This window comes from Euleptes europaea, chromosome 6 (genome assembly GCF_029931775.1).
Source record: "Euleptes europaea isolate rEulEur1 chromosome 6, rEulEur1.hap1, whole genome shotgun sequence".
NCBI classification, from domain to species: Eukaryota; Metazoa; Chordata; class Lepidosauria; order Squamata; family Sphaerodactylidae; genus Euleptes; species Euleptes europaea.
The window spans coordinates 24,163,393-24,181,003 of NC_079317.1; the positions used below are offsets into that span (position 1 = coordinate 24,163,393).

General features: G+C 46.1%; 1 protein-coding gene across 2 annotated transcripts in view; it reads left to right on the forward strand.

Moving 5' to 3' along the window:
• Positions 1-3,658: 3,658 nt before the first annotated feature.
• Positions 3,659-17,611, forward strand: part of PRIMA1 (proline rich membrane anchor 1) — a 73,859-nt gene continuing 59,906 nt past the window's right edge. For both annotated transcript variants that reach the window (XR_008933367.1, XM_056851665.1), the window contains exon 1: positions 3,659-3,859. Coding sequence is in view for 1 of the 2 variants with exons in the window: in XM_056851665.1 (XP_056707643.1) it covers positions 3,665-3,859 (195 nt within the window). In the remaining variant the exon portion in view is untranslated. The remainder of the gene's footprint in view (positions 3,860-17,611) is intronic.

Consider the following 17,611-nt stretch of genomic DNA (forward strand, 5'->3'; position numbering starts at 1 on the left):
CTTAGACAAAGACCTAACAAGGAAGGACCTCTGAGGAAACATCTACAATTACTTAAGATGAACAAACATTTATCTTGCCATAGGCTTTGGCTCCTCACCAGGCCAGGCATGCCACCTTGGCCACAGATTAGGCCTATTTATGGGCAGCCACACTTCAAGCTCACAACATGGCTATTTCATTGGCCCCTGCTTCCATCCCATCCAAGGAACAGCACTGGGGAATTGTGGTTCTGTAACCAATAAAACTGTAGCCATTTTGTTTCCCATATCTGTTGTACTGTGTTTTATTTCTGCGGTCATTTCTGAAGTGGAACTACTTATGCCCCTAGGACTGCAACCAAGTGTGGCATAAACTAGCTCTGTACTGTCCCGGAATGGAGAGAATTCCACTGATCCAGCTCTCTTTCTTTTCATTTTCTCAGAACTCAGGTTAGAAGCAAATCTGCTGCCACCTTCTTATTTAGATGCCAAATATCTTGTTATCCATCCTGAGAGAGTTTATGGCTGGGGTGAGATTTATCCTGCATATTTACCAGTTCCCGCAGTCCCAGGCTCCCTTATTCTTCAGAGTTCTATTTTGCTAAAATGACGCTTGAGGCACAGAATTGGGATATGCTTTTAAATGCATTGCTGGGATCCATTTGTCCACATTAAGAGAACAAAATGGGGATGGGAGAGGGGATATTCTTTATAATGCAGACTGGACAACATGAACGATTGTTCACAAGACACTTAAGAGTGTGCAAACTCGATTACAGCATTCATCTTTCTTTAACCTTACAACTTTATGAAGCAGGGCATTACTATATTATTTTCTTTTCCCAGATAGCATTGAGAGAATGGCTTTGCCAGCAAGGGATTCGAACTCTGCTCTCTCTTGTGGCTATAAGCATTTTGGCACTCTGGGCAAAATATTAAAATGACACAACTCTATATAGCCATAGAGGAGAGACTCAGATAGTAAGCCTAAGCATGTATACTCAGACATAAGCCCCATTTTATTATGCGGTAGGGCTGTATTACAGTGGTAGAACATCTGCTTTACATGCAGAAGGTCCCAGGTTCAATCCCCGGCATCTCCAGTTAAAAGGGTCAGATAGTGATGTGAAAGATCTCCGCCTGAGACCCTGGAGAGCTGCTGCCAGTCAGAGTACACAAAATTGAACCTGATGGGCCAGTGGTCTGACTCAGTAGAAGGCAGCTTCATGTATGTTCATGTGTTTGCAGCCTCAGGGGCCTACTTGTGTAAAATTCGGGCAGCTGCCAAACTCCAGAGATAGCTGAAGGGGTCACTGAGCCAAGTGTTGGGCCCAACCAAATCTCAGGAGACCAACAGGGAAGTTGGATTCAGGTGCATGGAAGATCGTGGTCAGGGGGAATCCTAGCACAGCTTGTTGTGGCTCCCTTTGACATACTTCATATACAGTCTCAACCGGAGCCTCTAGATCCCGCAATCTATTTCATCCCCTTTTTATACCCCACCCCTTTACCTGTTACCTGACTCGCCTTTATTCTGTACACGTCAGACTTCCAGATTTCTTTTCAGTTTTGCTATTTCAAGCCACATGTGTGGAAACGCAATGCTGCAGTGGGAAAGTGCAATAGCAAAAAAATGTTTTAAAAAGTCATACCAGCTAGGCTTCTTGAACTTAGCCATTATAGTGAAATAGAATCTCCATGGAGAGAAGCAGTCTACCAGATGCCAGGGACAAACAGCAAGGAAAGGCTATCACCTTCCTGTCTGGCTTATAAATGGTCAGAAGCACTTTTCTGGCCTGGATCCAGCGAGGCACCCCCTAGGCCCCTTCCACCCTGGGCTGCCGGCCTAAACACCCACCTGGCAATCCTGGGTGGCGAGAAAGGCCGGCCGGATTGTAATCTGCCTTCCCAGCAGGGAGGAAGCAAAAGGGCCAGCGTCACAATGCCCAGTGGAGCGGTTCTCCCCATCTCAAATGTCATCCACTGAGACTGGGGGTGGTGGGGAAGGAGTCAGAAAACCTCCTGCCTAGAGGCATTGACACGATGGGCTCGCTAGATGGGCATGAAAAATCACTGCAGAAGCAGGAGGTGGGGGGGGGGGAGAGAGAGATTAAATTCACAGGCGAGCCAGGGAGCCTTTCTGGCTTGACTCAAATACTCTTTCCACTTCTCCCCCCCCCCCCCCCGGTAGTTTTGCAAGTGCAGCTCTTCTGGTCCTCTCCAGCCGCGTCGGCCTCCTCTTCCTCCCTCCCCACTCTTCCCCATGAGTTCAAATCCTCCCCCCCCCCCCGCCCCGGTCGCCGCTGCTCGGAGGCTCCGCAGGATGATCGACAGCTGAGGATCTGATGCTCAGGCGAGCGGTGCGAAGGGACCGGGGAGGGAGCCCCGACCAAGGCTACTTTTCGCAGGAGGAAGGGCAGCGCTGCGCGGACCGGAGCGCGCTTCGGGAGAGGTTCGCGGCCGGGGGAGGAGGAGTTGCTTTCGCTCCGGTTCCTTGCTCGGCACTTCTTCTTTTTTTTCACCACCCCCCCCCCCGGCCTCGGGGAAAGCGGCGTCTCTGTCGTCGCCGTTGCAGAGGAGCCAGGGAGGAAGCGGACTTGGCATCCCCCTTTGGGGAGGCTCGGAGCCCCGGGGGCGGGCTGGCACTCCGGCCCCCCTGGCGCGCCTGCCCTCCTCCCAGCAGATCCCCTTCTCTTTGGGGGGGGGGGAACCCAGCCCTCTCCCTCCGAGGCTGGGATCCCTACGAGAAGGCTGGCTTGGCCCCACCGCGCCTCGGGTCGCAGGGGGACCTCTTCCCAGCACGGAGTCTCGCCGCTCCCCCGGGAGGAGGAGCAGCAGGAGGGGGACTTGGGCCGGATTCGCCCGCGGGGAGCGGCCAGCTCGGCCACGGAGGCTGCCGCAAACTTTTCTTAAAAAATTACCACCCGCTCCCAGCAGCTTTCCGTTCCGGCATGCTTAGGAAGGCAGCGCCGGCCACGGCCTCTTTCTGCTGAGACGCGTCCCTGCCTCCCCCTACGGGTAAGACGCCCCCCCCTCTCCCGCCGTCAAATGAGACTTTATAGTTTTGGGGGGTTTTCCAACACCCCTCGCTGCAACCGCGGCGGCAGTAAACTGGGTTCGGGCCGGCTCGGAATAGCGCGCGGTCGTTCTTGGCTCTGCAGCGCCGGCGCCCACCCGCACCTTCAGCCCGGGGGTCTCGGGGGAGGAGGAGGGGGGGCTAGGCTCGTCTCCAACATTTAGGAAAGACAAGGTTTTGTAAATATATATATATATATATATATATATATATATATATATATATATATATATATATACACACACACACACACACACACACATATATATATATATACACACACACACACACACATATATATATATATGTATATATATATGTATATATTTACAAAACCTTGTCTTTCCTAAATGTTTCTTTCCTATATATATATATATTTGTGTGTGTGTGTGTGTGTATGTGTGTATATATATATATATGTATATATGTGTGTGTGTGTGTGTGTGTGTATATATATTAATATATATATGTTGTAAGTGCGTGGAGGGGGAGCTTGTTTGTTTCGTTTGTGGGGAGGCAGCTGCCGCGCTGAGCTCTTTCTCCCCCCACTCCCATCAGATCCAAGCCGGGCTCACGGTTTCGGGGAGGGGAGGCACCGGCGTCCTGGGAATGGGGTGCGATCCGGTGCCACTGCTGTCCGATTTCTCTCCCTCTCTCCCTCAGTTACCCAGGTTGCGAGGAGAAGGAGCCCCCCCTGCGCTCGGAGGAGTGATGCTCATCCGAGAAGTCTTGCTATTCCTCCACTGCTTCTGGCCTTCTTTGCTGCTGCACTGGACCCTCCATCCCATCTGGGGCTTCATTCAGGTAACACCTTGCCCCCCCTCCCTCCGTCCCTCCCTTTTGCCAGGACTCCTTCCCCCGCAGGACTCCTTCCTGCCCGCGTACCATCTGCTCTTCTCAGGAGAAGCAGAAGAGAAATAGTTTTCTACCGCAGAAGTTCTTGCCCTTCTGTTATTATTCTTGGTTACAAGCAGGACGTAGACCCAGGGCCGGTGCTCCCATTAAGGCGAACTAGGGGCAGACCTCAGAGGGCCGCAGAACTGGCCTGAGGGGCACCCATTTTAAACAGATTAGTTTCTTAGAAAAAAACGTAACTGTCAATTTTTATTTTTTTATTTTAAGGTAAGTACCACAAGAGTGCTATTGGAAATAAATAATTATAACGTCTTATCAAAAGTTTTGTAGGAATGCACCAGCTTTTATTTTTTTCTACAAGACATCTGTTTTTGAAAATTGGTTAGCAATGGGGGGGGGCACAAGTAGTTAGCCTTGCCTAGGGCGCAAAAAAGACTGGCACCGGCGCTGCCGGCTCAGGCACCAGCAACTTTTGCAATGGACGACTTCACTTCTGGAGGGAAGCAGGCTGACCCTGCAGACAGCCCAGAAGGGAAGTGAGTCAAGTGTTGCTGTTGGAGAGTGTAAAATGGGATCACACCCTGGAGGGGTCTGCCTGCTCAAGTGAACGCAGCAGCTGCTGCTGCAGTAGTGGCTTGACTTGAGATGCTCAGTGTGGAAAGGGGAGATGTAGTGACCTGGAAGCAGTGATTGCGGGTTTGGGGATACAGCGTATTAAAAAATGAAGAACTGCTCGTTTCTGTGTTCGGGCTGCTTGGTGTTGCTTATGATGTTGCAGAAATAGGAACTGGATGATGTAGGACTGTATCTCAAGAGTCCACGTGGCATAGTCGATAGCGTCTCAGACCAGCGAAATCTGAGTTTAAATCCCCATCTCTAGAATGGAAGCTGTCTGGGTGACCTGGGAAGCTCTCTGAGGGCCTGTCAGAAACCCTCAGCCTGACCCGTCTCACAGGGTGGTTGTTGTGAGAAAATGGAGAAGGGGAGAATGATGTTCTAAGCAGCTTTGAGTTCCGGCTGGGGAGAAAAGCAGGAAATAAATAAATATGTAAATGCATCGAGGTTTGGTTTGTATAGCTCTGATCTTTAGTTCTCACTTTGGCGGTTCTGTTTCTCTGCTATGTGTAGGCATTGCCTTCATATCCATAGCATGAAATCAGTTGAGTACCACAGCTCCTGCTGCCATAGTTATTATCTGTGGCACAAACTATATATGACAAAGGCAGGCCCATGTTTTTAAATGTGCATCTTCTTGATTAATGTGTAAAACCGGCGGAGGCGGGGAGAGAGAAAGTGTAATTTAAAAGGCCAAATGGAGGTGTGTACAAGGGTGTGTGGAACTCTCTTACTTTATAGTTGTTTCTTCTGGCGCTTTACTCCATACTCTGATTTGGTATCAGAAGCGAGCACAATTGGCAGGGGGGGAAACACATACAAACCTTGGCGTGAACTGCAGGGGGGCGGGGAAGTCACAGGTAGAAGAAGAGTTGGTTTTTATATCCCGACTTTCTCTACCACTTAAGGAAGAATCAAACCGGCTTACAAGCACTTACCCTTCCCCTCCCCACAACAGACACCCTGTGATCTTTTATGAAGGGACATTACCTGCGGTCACCCCCACCCCACCGACTGCTTCGGGGCTTCCCTTTGATTATGCAGGCGTTTTGCCACCGTCAGAGGTTGCCTCTCTCTCCCCCACCATTTTGCCCGCATTTTCCAGATGCTGCTTTAGCCCGAATATTGAAAATGTGGGGAAAATGCAGGGGGAGAGTGAGGCAACCTCTGAGGGTAACGTCCCTGCATAAAAGGCCTGTGAGGTAGGTGAGGCTGAGAGAGCTGTAAGAGAGCTGTGACTAGCCCAAGGTCAGCCAGCTGGCTACATGTGTAGGAGTGGGGAAACCAACCCGGTTTACCAGATTAGTGTCCACTGCTCCAAACCACCACTTTTAACCACTACACCACACTGGTGGAGGGAAGATCCTTCGCCCCCTGCTTGTATGCCCCTTTGCAATTTGAATTAATATCCATCACCTTTGATGTGAGCAGAATAGGGCAGATCTGGGTGCAAAGATGCTCTCAAGTGTAATTTGGGGCCTGCACTGCCACAGCCCTTTTTCACCTTTTGAAAATGTATTTGAGTATTGAAACCGGTGCTTTTCTCTTTAATGGGGACCCAAAGCCCCTCATTCTCTGCACCTCCATTTTATCCTCACAACAGCGTCATGAGTTGGACTATGCTGAGAGAGAAAGAGAGAGGGTGAAAGGCCCAAGGTCACCCAGCAGCGTTCCGTGGCAGAGTGGAGATCTGAATCCTGGTCTACCAAATCCAACACAATATACTGGGGCTGTGCTGCAGTCCCATGCAGCTGCTCACTTGGAAGTTTAATTTTCTTGACTTATGTGATCTGTTTTTGGTTCAGAAATCAGGTTTTTAAAAACAAAAAAGCTAGAAGAGAGAAGGCGTTTTGGGAATATGGTTTAGGCTGAAAGAACTAGCTCTTACTACTTTTGAGGGTGGGGAGCATTTGCTGTCCAAGTTCAGCTGTGCTTGCTGAGAAATAATAAATACTATGAAATAATTTCGGTACTATTTACTGTCAAGTTAGGATGCAGAGCCTTGCTGCTTAAGTGAGAACTTGATTATGGTTTCTAAATGTCTAAAAGGCTCCCATAAAGAACCCACTGGAGGGCAGGAGAAGAAGCACTGGGAACAAAACAAAGTAGATTTAGGATGGCTCTCAGGAAGATTCCTTCCATATCAGCTGTGAAGTGAGGGGCCCAGGGAGCAACCTTCCCTAGGAGAGATGTTTTGCACAAGGATGGCTTTAGAAAATCTTGCCACTGGAGACTGTTGGTTTAGGATGATGTGTAATATTCTTTTGTGGTCCAGAACAGTTTAGAGGTTTTAAGATTTTCTTGTTCAGACACAATGTGCGGTTTAGAGTTTCAAATATTGCACCAATGGAATCCCTCATCTTTGCTTGTTTCTGTTTTCCTGTCAAGCTGACTGCTAGTGGCTGTGGAAGGTGGCTTTTTCGCTTGCCGATCAATATGTTGCATTGAAAACTACTTCATGTTTCCATGATAGAAGAGCCTGGTTTTATGTTACGTACGGGGTGTAGGCGGAGGATTGTCCATGAGTCCTTAGAAGTGTCCTTCTCCTTGTATACTTTGGAGACCTAAGTGGAGAAATCTCACAATTGGAACAAAAATCCTGGTACGATTGCATTCTACACCGTACAGTTCTACAGTTCTTTTTATAAACAGATATTCCATTTATGAGTCAAGTGCAGATTAACACAGTGCCAGTATTCCAGACCCCAGAGACCTAACAAACCAACCTGGCACTTTGGGGAGGCAGCATTTTGTGATGCATGAATTAGTAAACAGTGAGCAGCGACAGATGTGTTTTTATGATCATTTGGTGTGCTCAGTATATGTGTGTGTGATGTCCCTTCATGTATCTTGTATTTTTACATGCAAATATGTTTGTTAGAAATTTCTCCTTTGGAAAGGATGGTTTCTCAAATAGAATGTGAGCCACATTATCTATAGCTGTAGCTGCCTTATTAATGACAATCCAAGTTGTTCATGCTCTAAAGAATTCGAGCCTTTACCATTCCATTCAAATAGTCAGCACTGTTGAGCTTGGTGCCTATGAAATCCAGCTTTTCCATACAGGGCAGGACGTCATTCTTTTCTAATGCACTGGCGTCAAAGTCCAACGACTGTATGTAGGCAAAGCAAGAGCTCTCCAATAGCCTAATGTTGTTAGCAATTTGGCATTGTGTCTGTTGCTACTATGAAACCACTGGATGCAGGTGGAATCTGCTTTGCCATCTCTCAGACTCCTGATTTGCGGTGCAAGGTAGTAATATATGGAGAACCAGTGATCATTCTGCAGATACATCCAGGGGTAATAAATAGTGAACTGAGCCTAGAAGCTAAAATGACTAAACTGAGTCTGTCGTACTTTGGGCATATTATGAGAAGACGAGTCACTGTAAAAGACAATCATGCTAGGAAAAGTTGAAGGCAGCAGGAAAAGAGGAGGACCCAACAAGAGATGGATTGACTCTATAAAGGGAGCCACAGCCCTCAATTTGCAAGATCTGAGCAAGGCTGTCAAAGATAGGACACTCTGGAGGACATTGATTCATAGGGTCGCCATGAGTTGAAAACGACTTGACGGCACTTAACACACACACTCACACACACACACACACACACACACACACACACACACACACACACACAATAAATAGTGTAAGCTGCAATTGTACTACTGTTAAATCTGTGTGACGTCAGTGGTATTTCTGCTGTCTAATGTTGTGCAAGAATGCACCTCCAGTAAATAAGGCTGGGTTCTTCCAATCCAGGCGACTGCAGTGAGTAAAAGCCCTAATCAAATGTACCTTTTTGATAACTGTGCTTATAACTTGGGTGTCGAAGGGAGTAATTGATAACCTGAGTACTGTACGTACAAAAGGGGGGAAATGCTGCCCTTTCCCTCTGAGCTAAACTTGGCAGGATCCACATTTTGTTGTTGAGGCTTTCTTGGCTTAACTTTCTTTTTGTGCCTCTTGCCTTAAAGATCTGCCAGCCATCCAACTGCAAAATCGGGATCTCATTCTGCCGCCCGCCTCGTTCTGGAATCTGGGTGGCTAAACTAGCTTGTGTAATTGAAACTGTGTACGTTTAAAAGCAAATGTAATTATGTGAAAAGAGCTGCGTTTTGAAACCTACACCCTCCAATCAATCAGTCGGTCGCCATGACTTACATAAGCACCCTTTATGCAAGCTTTGTAGGTGATATATGTGAAAGTCAATAACACATTAAATTAGATGGTTGAATTGCATAATTTTATAGCACAGGAAACTACATTAATCTGCCAGGGGGTATTATATATTTGCCCTTTGGTCCTCAAAATGTGTAGTATTTACACATGCCTCAAAGTATATAGAAGTGTTGTAAATGGTTGTTAATAAGACAGAAGGTGGGCCTTTCTGTGCATTATACCTTGAGAAGATTTGTTTTGCATCTTCCATATACAGTGCTAGCAACCAGCATTATCCAGATGAAAGCCACTGTTACATGCATAATTGACTGTGTTGCCAACTGGCCTGGAGAAAATTTCCTGCCCCTTTAATAGAGGCTTAAGATGCAGAAATGGGGACTTAAAGCTTGTCTTGGCATGGAGATAAATATATCCTGGTAGATAACATCCCGTTATGAGACATTTTATTCCAGGACAGTTGGCAACCCTCAGTAGGCTCTCAAGACAAACCACCCGTGCAAGCGGATTAAGCAAAACTAGTTGCTAAATGACGTCAGCCACCGTGCTGCCTTCAAATGAGATGTTTATTTATTTAAAACATTTGTTAGCTGCATTTTTGCTTTGCAGAAGTCCAGGTGGCTTACAAATATAAATAAAACAATGATTATAAATAGCACACAAAAGACCACAATTTAAAATCTACAATGAGGACTGCCAATAAATAAAAACTTAACGCAGTCCTAAATAAAACTGTCTTCTGAAGATCTTCCTGAAGATCGAAAGTGAGGGGGCCAGGCACACCTCCCTGGGGAGGTTGTCCCATAATGGTGGGGCTGCCACTGAAAAGGCCTTCTCTCATGTGCCCACCAGACAAGCTTCTGTGATTGGTGGGACAGCCAGGAGGGCGTCTCCCTGTGATCTTAATTCCCAGGCAGGAATATATGGGAGAAGATGGTGCTTGAGCTGCCCTTGTCCCAAACCAAAACCTTTTTTGCTGAGATCCATGTTACAGATTCTGCCAGGTTCTGTGTGGCCATTGGGAGGGAGAGGGGGGAGCCTAAAAAATTTCACAACAGAGGATTTCAGCTGGTGCTGTTTATCCTGTTCCAGTCCTGCTACACCAACAGAAACCACATCTGCCAAACCTCTCATTTTTAAGCAACTATTGGAGGAACAAGCACTTTCTCCTCCTGGCAAGCTCAGTCTATGATTGTCATATCATCAATGGTGGCTAGAAATGTGATCCCAGAAACCATCAGGGAAAGTCTTCTGTCTGTTCAGTAAGGGGAGTTCCATGTCTTGTTTTGGGATGCCTCATGGACAGGTGGTGAGGGGCTACAGCTCCTTGCTGGGCAGGTGCTACAAGAGGAATAACAGGGAGCAGGAAAGGAGAAAGCTGACTCTCATTTGCTATGGCAAAAAATAATTGGCTACCAAGGCCAGCCACAATGTGTGGAAACTCTCTGCCCTTGATTACAGCCAATCATAGAATCATAGAGTTGGAAGGGTCCACCAGGGTCATCTAGTCCAACCCCCTTCACAATGCAGGAAAATCACAACTACCTCCCCCACACACACCCCAGTGACCCCTACTCCATGCCCAGAAGATGGCCAAGATGCCCTCCCTCTCATGAACTGCCTAAGTTCATAGAATCAGCATTGCTGACAGATGGCCATCTAGCCTCTTCTTAAAAAACCTCCATGGAAGGAGAACTTACCACCTCCCGAGGAAGCCTGTTCCACTGAGGAACCGCTCTAACTTAGAATTTTTTTCCTAATGTCTAGACAGAAACTCTTTTGATTTAATTTCAACCCGTTGGTTCTGGTCCGACCTTCTGGGGCAACAGAAAACAACTCGGCACTCTCCTCTGTATGGCAGCCCTTCAAGTCCTTGAAGATGGTTATCATATCCCCTATCAGTCTTCTCCTTTTCAGGCTAAACATACCCACTCCTTCAACCTTTCCTCATAGGACTTGGTCTCCAGACCCCTCACCATCTTTGTTGCCTTCGTGGTCTAATGCTTATGACAGATATGTTGCCATCTGTGTTTTGTTGAACTGACCCATTCCAAAGAGAGGTAAAACAGAAAAATACACCTAATCACAGCAATGAAGGGCATGTTTATTTGTTTGTTTATTTATATACATATGTACATTTTGTTTGTTTATTCTCAACGTGGCCAAATCTGTGGATTCTTAAATCCAGAGACTGGAGCTGTGAATAGACAAAACAGATCTTTTTACAAATCTGAAAAACACCCTGGGTTTGCAGAAAAATTGGATATTTTTTTTTAAAAATAGGGCTCCCCAAATAATAGAAGCAGCACCGGCAACTTTAAGAAACAAATGCCCTCAGTGGATGTTGCTAGGCAACCATGCAAACCTTTAAGCCTTGATTTCTGTTACTAAAAATCTGGGTGAGGGAGCAGGGCCCTTTCCGGGTCTGTTTTGGCCTTTGAGAGAGGACTAATTGGGGCCAGGCCTGGCAGCAGCCACTGGAGAACTTGCTGCCACATGACTTGTCTGAGGACAGTTCAGGCTGGGCTGTGAGACTTAAAAACCATCTCTGGCACTCCTGCCTTGTAGGATCTGAGGGTGGGCATAAAAATGGGATTGAAGGTATGGGGCCAGAATAGGGTTGCCAACCTCCAGGTGATGGCTGGAGATCTCCTGCTATTACAACCGATCTCCAGCCAATAGAGATCAGTTCACCTGGAGGAAATGGCCGCTTTGCCAATTGAACTCTATGGCACTTAAGTCACTGCCCTCCCCAAACCCTGCCCTCCTCAGGCTTTGCCCAAAAACCTCCTGGCAGTGGCGAAGAGGGACCTGGCAACCCTAGGCTAGAAGATTCCAGGAAAAGCCATTGCTGGTTTCATCACCCCCAACTCCATAGTTCTTCACAGCTTTGTCTGCTTCTGCCCTTCTCATCTAACTTCTCCCACTGTTCCTTGTCTTCTGTGATGTAGGAACATGTTTTAATCACAAGTGTCTGTCAGTTTTATGCCACGTGGTCTGTCACGAAAATCTTGAGAATTGTAGACCAATCAGGAGAATTCTCAGTTCGAGTCCCCATATGCTCTACACCTCTCCATCCACCCCATTCCTTTTACACAGGATGATAGTTCCTAGGATTTCATGGGAAAGGCTAGGTGCACGTAGGAAGGGGAATGAGGAGGGCGAGCGCTGAGATGGACCTCTCGCTTTTAGATCATGAGTGGAGGATACTTGAGAACCCTCCTCTGTGTTCAAAGATTCTAGGCAAATAGAAAACCAGGACAGCATGCAAAGAGAATTGGTAGAACATTTGTTCTTGCTGTGTTTGTTTTCTCTGTGTGTGGAATTTATGGGGCAGAAGGAAGCTGGAATCCCCCCCACACACACACACACTGTGTGAAGGGATGCAGTCTATTCTTGCCACCCCAACATTCTGCCATCTCATTGCCCCACCCAGTTTAGGCATGCCCTCTGTCTTATCTTCTTGTCAGTCTGATTTTGCAATCAAAGAATGATTCTTTCTGTTGTAAATTATGGAAAGCTTTTTGAGCAGGTAATGCCTTTTCTTGTTGGAATCAACATGTTTTGCACCGCCATAAAGGTGCTCTCTCTCCTGCCAAGATTTAGTGTACTTTTCTTCACTCTTTCAAGAAAATAGCCGCCTAATGATAACTCAAATATGGTCAGTTATCAATTATCTATTCAAAATAATTCTCAGGGAGAATGAATGCTATTGGTTTGAGTAAATACCCTCTCAGATGGATGGTAGGTATCCCTACTACCAGGAGCCAAAGTGGTAGCTTGCATTGGGCCTGCTTTTATCATAATTCCACTAGAGCACAAAAGTCCTGTAACTGCTTCCCGGTTTCCTTCACACCTGCCCCAAAGCGTTTCTCCCCTGCTCCAATAGAGCCGATTACATTTTGCGTTGTACCTTTGTATCCTGACTCCCTTCTTTGCAACACCACTCCTACCTTCTGACTGGGATATAAGGGCTCAGGGATCCCCATTCTTACTTGTATCCAATAGCGGGAGCTTTGATTCTCAAATGCTTATACCCTAGAAATCTTGTTGGTCTTGTTAAAGGTGCTTCTGAACTCGAATCTCACTCTTTACTTCTGTAATTTCGCATCAGGAAGAGTAGAAATGCTACCGTGGAACTGTCTGTAACTGTTCTTGCTCAAATACAGGCAGAAGAGAATATGCATCTGGCTCAGTATGTCTTTTTTGGCAGCGACATCAGGATGAAAAGTAGCTGCCTCTCTCCTTCAGTTCTGAGTTATTCGTAGTGGCACATCTGAGCATTGAAGCAAAAAAAAAAATAGAATTCTTTTTGTGTTAATTAAAGTAAGGTATCATCACTCTTAGCTGTAATTGTTGGCTGATCTACACAGATAACCTTTATGTTTTTTCTCACTTTTGAATTATTTGACTAAATTTTTCTACCCAAGTCTGTTAATGTCAAGGGAGTCTTAAGTATTTTCTTTGTGGTAAGGTACAGAGATTCTTAATGGCTTATGATATCATGAAAAGAAGAGTGGTTTTGTGCTGCTCATCCCACCCAAGGGAGAAAATCCTGATTCTGCACACAGTGAATAGGAATCCGTCCTAAGGAGTTAGCCATCAGGTGCAAGGGTTTTATGGAGATTATCCTTGAGATCGATGTATCATTTAAAAAACCCACAAATATAAAGTTGTCTTGTCAGACGGCCTCACAGGCTGGACCCAAAGAATTGCCATTGGAGATCAGTTATCATCAGTGTGGGACCTATCCTGTGGGATTCCACAGGGCACAATCCTATCCCCCGTACTCTTCAATCTTTATGTAAAGCCCTTAGGCCAGATCATTTGTAGATTTGGGGTTGGATCAATATGCAAATGATCAATATGCAAATTATATAATTTGCATATTGATCATTTGCATATTGATATTATATATATATAATTTGCCTGGCTGTTGTGGTTAAATGGCTAAGAGGGAACAATTTGAAACGAAACCATGAAAAGACGAGTAATGCTGGTGGGGAAGGTAGAGGTCTTGAATGACATGCTTCCCACTTTCAGTTGGGTTCAGCTGACCTTTGCCGACTCAGTTAAGAGCCTTGGGGTTATACTGGACCCAACATTACTGCTAGAGAAGCAAGATAATGCAGTTGCAAAAAAGGCTTTCTTCTTTTAACTCAGCCTAGCTCAAAAAATGGCCCCTTACCTTGATGCAACTGATCTGGCCATCTGAATCCATGCCACAAAGACTTTGAGACTAGACTACTGTACATTGGTCTCCCCTCAAAATCAATTTGGAAACTCCAGTTGGTGCAGAATGCCTCAGCTCGGCTATTATCAGGAGCTAGATGGCGTGTGCATATCACTCCCATTCTACAGTCACACCACTGGCTGCCCATCAGTTACCAGGCTCAATTTAAAGTATTGGCTCTCACATACAAAGCTCTTCATGGCCTTGGACCACATCTGTGAGACCATCTCTCCCCCTATGCTCCACCATGACAGCTTTGCTCATCCAAGCCAGGCCTTCTGCAGGTGCCAATCTGTAAATGGGCAAAGTCAACAACTGCCCATACATGTGCTTTCTCCGTTGTAGCCCCCACACTTGTGGAATGGCCTGCCTGAAAAGGTCAAGAAGGCTCCCATTCTCCTGGCTTTCTGCAAACTATGCAAAACAGAATTATTCAAGAGGTCTTTTCTATGCATGTAATAGGGTAGCACTGTTACAAACGGCTTCACAAAGTTATTTGGATAAATTATTGGTGGGGACTGTGGTCTGTACCACTGTGTATCGTATGCTAAAACTAGGATCTTATTATGGAATTTTGCATCATTTAATGTTTCATGTTAACACTTGTGCTTTGTCCTGTTTTTAGACTTTGGGTTGGATCTGCAACCCAAATCCTATTTCATTGTTTATTGAATGCCCCATCTTGTTGATTGTATTGACTCACTCTGTGTAATCCGCCTTGAGATCCAATGGGAAAGGCAGACTATAAATAACATAAACAAATAAATGTAAATAAATGTATGCCCTTTTTAACTTGCTTGTTTCTTTCTTATAAGTTGCTTTGGCACCTCAGGATCTTCTCAGGGGTTCTTCCTGGTTGAATCGTCCTTTGGAAATGTCTGCTTGGCCACAGTATGGGCCCATGGTGGCAGCTCCAGCATTATGGAGTGCTTTCCCCAAGGAGGTATGGAGTGCCCACATATGAAGCAGCCTTATACTGAATCAAACCACTGGTCCATCAAGGACATCATTGTCTACTTGGATTGGCAACGCCTCTCCAGGGTCTCAGGCAGAGGTCTTTCACCTCACCACCTACATGAGCCTTTTAGCCGGAGATGCCAGGGATTGAACCTGAGACCTTCTGCATGCAAAGCAGAGGCTCTTCTACTGACCCATTACCCCTCCCTGCCCTTGTGCTGTCTGTCTTCTGTAAGAAATGTAAGGCCACTTTTGTAGGTGAACATGGAGTTCATTTTAGTCAGGAGGGTATTATTTTGACAGAAGGTTGTATGGCTGTGTTTTTGTCTGTTTTTTTATTTGTCCTGTGGATCAGGTTCTTTCCTAAGCTGTTGAGGAAAACTGCATTCCAAAGTGTTTATATCCCTGGCCCTGTGCCATCTTGGATTTATGGGAGCCAAAGATATAATTAAACAGCAAATCTGAGATATAGCCCTTCAAGTAGAGGGAGCGTAGACGCAGACTTATCTGGTGGTAGGGAACCATGGAAAAAACTTTGTTCCAGCAGACTATATTTTTTAGAATTCCTTAAATACCAAAGAGCCTTCTCCTTGGCCCACTTTAATGCTTTCCCATCAGCTCTTTTGGAAGGGAGATACACATGTATCCCTTACTGTCAATATATTTGCCCTCTGCCAATTGGACACAGTCAAAACAGTCAACCATTTGTTATTGCATTGCTGTTTGCATAGGGACATTCAGTATCTATACATAAGTCCAATCTTATTCCATTTTCCAGGCAGACCCGATTACTTTTATATATTCCTTCCTCCTTTAAAGTGACAAAATTTTGTGTCTTGGCATTCAACAAGGTAGCAGCTGGTCAATTCAGCCTATTATGTAGTTTTGAAATGTTATTGTATGTAGAGAGGGGGAGAGGGGGAGAGAGGGGGGGTGCAGGCTCTTTCCTAAGCTGCCTTGAAGCTACCGTGATCATTGGAAGGGCAGCATATAAGTATATACATAAATAAACTAAGGGTGGAGCATTTGACAATAATGTTGTTTAGTTGTGGAGATGATCATGGATTAAGGCAGGGGTGGGGAACCTTTTTTCCTCCAAGGGCCATTTGGATATTTATAACATCATTGACGGGCCATATAAAATTATCAACTTAAAAATTAGCCGACCAAGCCCCAAACAGGCAGCTGCTCCAGATGACCCCCTCAGCTCGGGCAAGCAGGCAGGCATCTAACTGGTGGCACAGTCGCCTACCTGGTGGCACAGGATGGTTTGTTGCACCAGCCCAGGCATAGCCGTCCAGCCACTCGCTGAAGTTGCTCCTGCTCCGCATGGTCAGGGCCAGGTTCTACAGCCGGCTCCTGCTACCTCCACCTGCAGGGATGAAATGAGGACACACTGGCTAAGAACTGGGGGCCCCACGCATTCTGGCCCTGCCCCCTTTAACCCCTCCATTGTTGCCACTTCCACCCCCAGCCCGCTTGTAGTACAGAGGGAATAAGTTTCTCCATGGCCTGGGTAGGAAAGGGTTAATACAGTTTATTGGGTGGTCCTAGCAGCTTCATAGCTAACAACTCTTCTGCTAGGGAGAAAAAAGGTTCCTCTTCCTGGCAAAATAAACTCACATCCACCTTGAATAGAGGCTATTCCTGTCCGCGGAAGGGGTTGGATTGCCAGTCTTAGATTCTTCTGAGCTAGAGTTCTGCCAGGACCCATAAAGGGCCAGACCAAATTATTTCGTGGGCCTTAAACATCCCCCGGGCCTGACGTTCTCCACCCCTGGATTAAGGGTTAAGAACCATCAGAAGTGTGCATTGAGGCTTCAGTTCTGGCTCAAAACGTTTTGGATGAATCTGCCACAGTGATGATGAAATGAAGCTGTCAGAATTCTGATTTGAATGCCACAGTGTGGATGAGCTCTTGGAGATAGAGTGTGTGGTGGAAAGATCCGTCAAGTTGCAGCCGACTTACGGCAATGCCATATGGTTTTCAAGGCAAGAGTACTTAACATAAATATACAGATACAAAACAGGTGTCAGATTAAAGTACAGAACACATAACTTTGCAGACAAACTGCAGTTTTGTCAATTGGTGTCCCCTCCCTCCACTAAAGGCACAGTAACTTGAAAAAAGGCAAATCCCCCCCAAAAAAACGAGCTAGACACAGATGTGTCTCTCTTCCTATCTTGATTCCTCCCCACCACTTTGAGTGAGCTGCTGTAAAAAGTTTGTAGATCGGAATTGCCAGAGCACCTGCTTCACTTAGCAAAACAAGTGTTCTGTCCTAAAGCTGTTGTTGTTGCTATTTATTAGACTTCTATCTCACCTTTCCCATCCAAGGCCAGGCTCAAGGCAACATTGTTTATTTTATATTAAGACCAACCTTCCCTTTAAGAACCCAGCCCCACATGCACGCATGCCCCACCCCTTTATTCTCACAACAACTCTGTGAGATAGGTTACTATCCCAAGATACCCACTGAGCGTTACGGCAGAGTGGGGATTTAAACTTCAGTCTGCCTGATCCTCATCTAGCCCCTCTTACTGTGTTATGGACTTTTCGAGAACATTCATGCCTGCTAGGTACTAACAGCATGTGGATAACCATGTTTTACTGAATGTACTAGGACAGTAGGGTTGCCAACCTCCAGGTGGTGGAGGAAAAAAGACACCTCTGTACAAATATCCAGAGGATAAGAAAATCAGTACAGGAGCGAA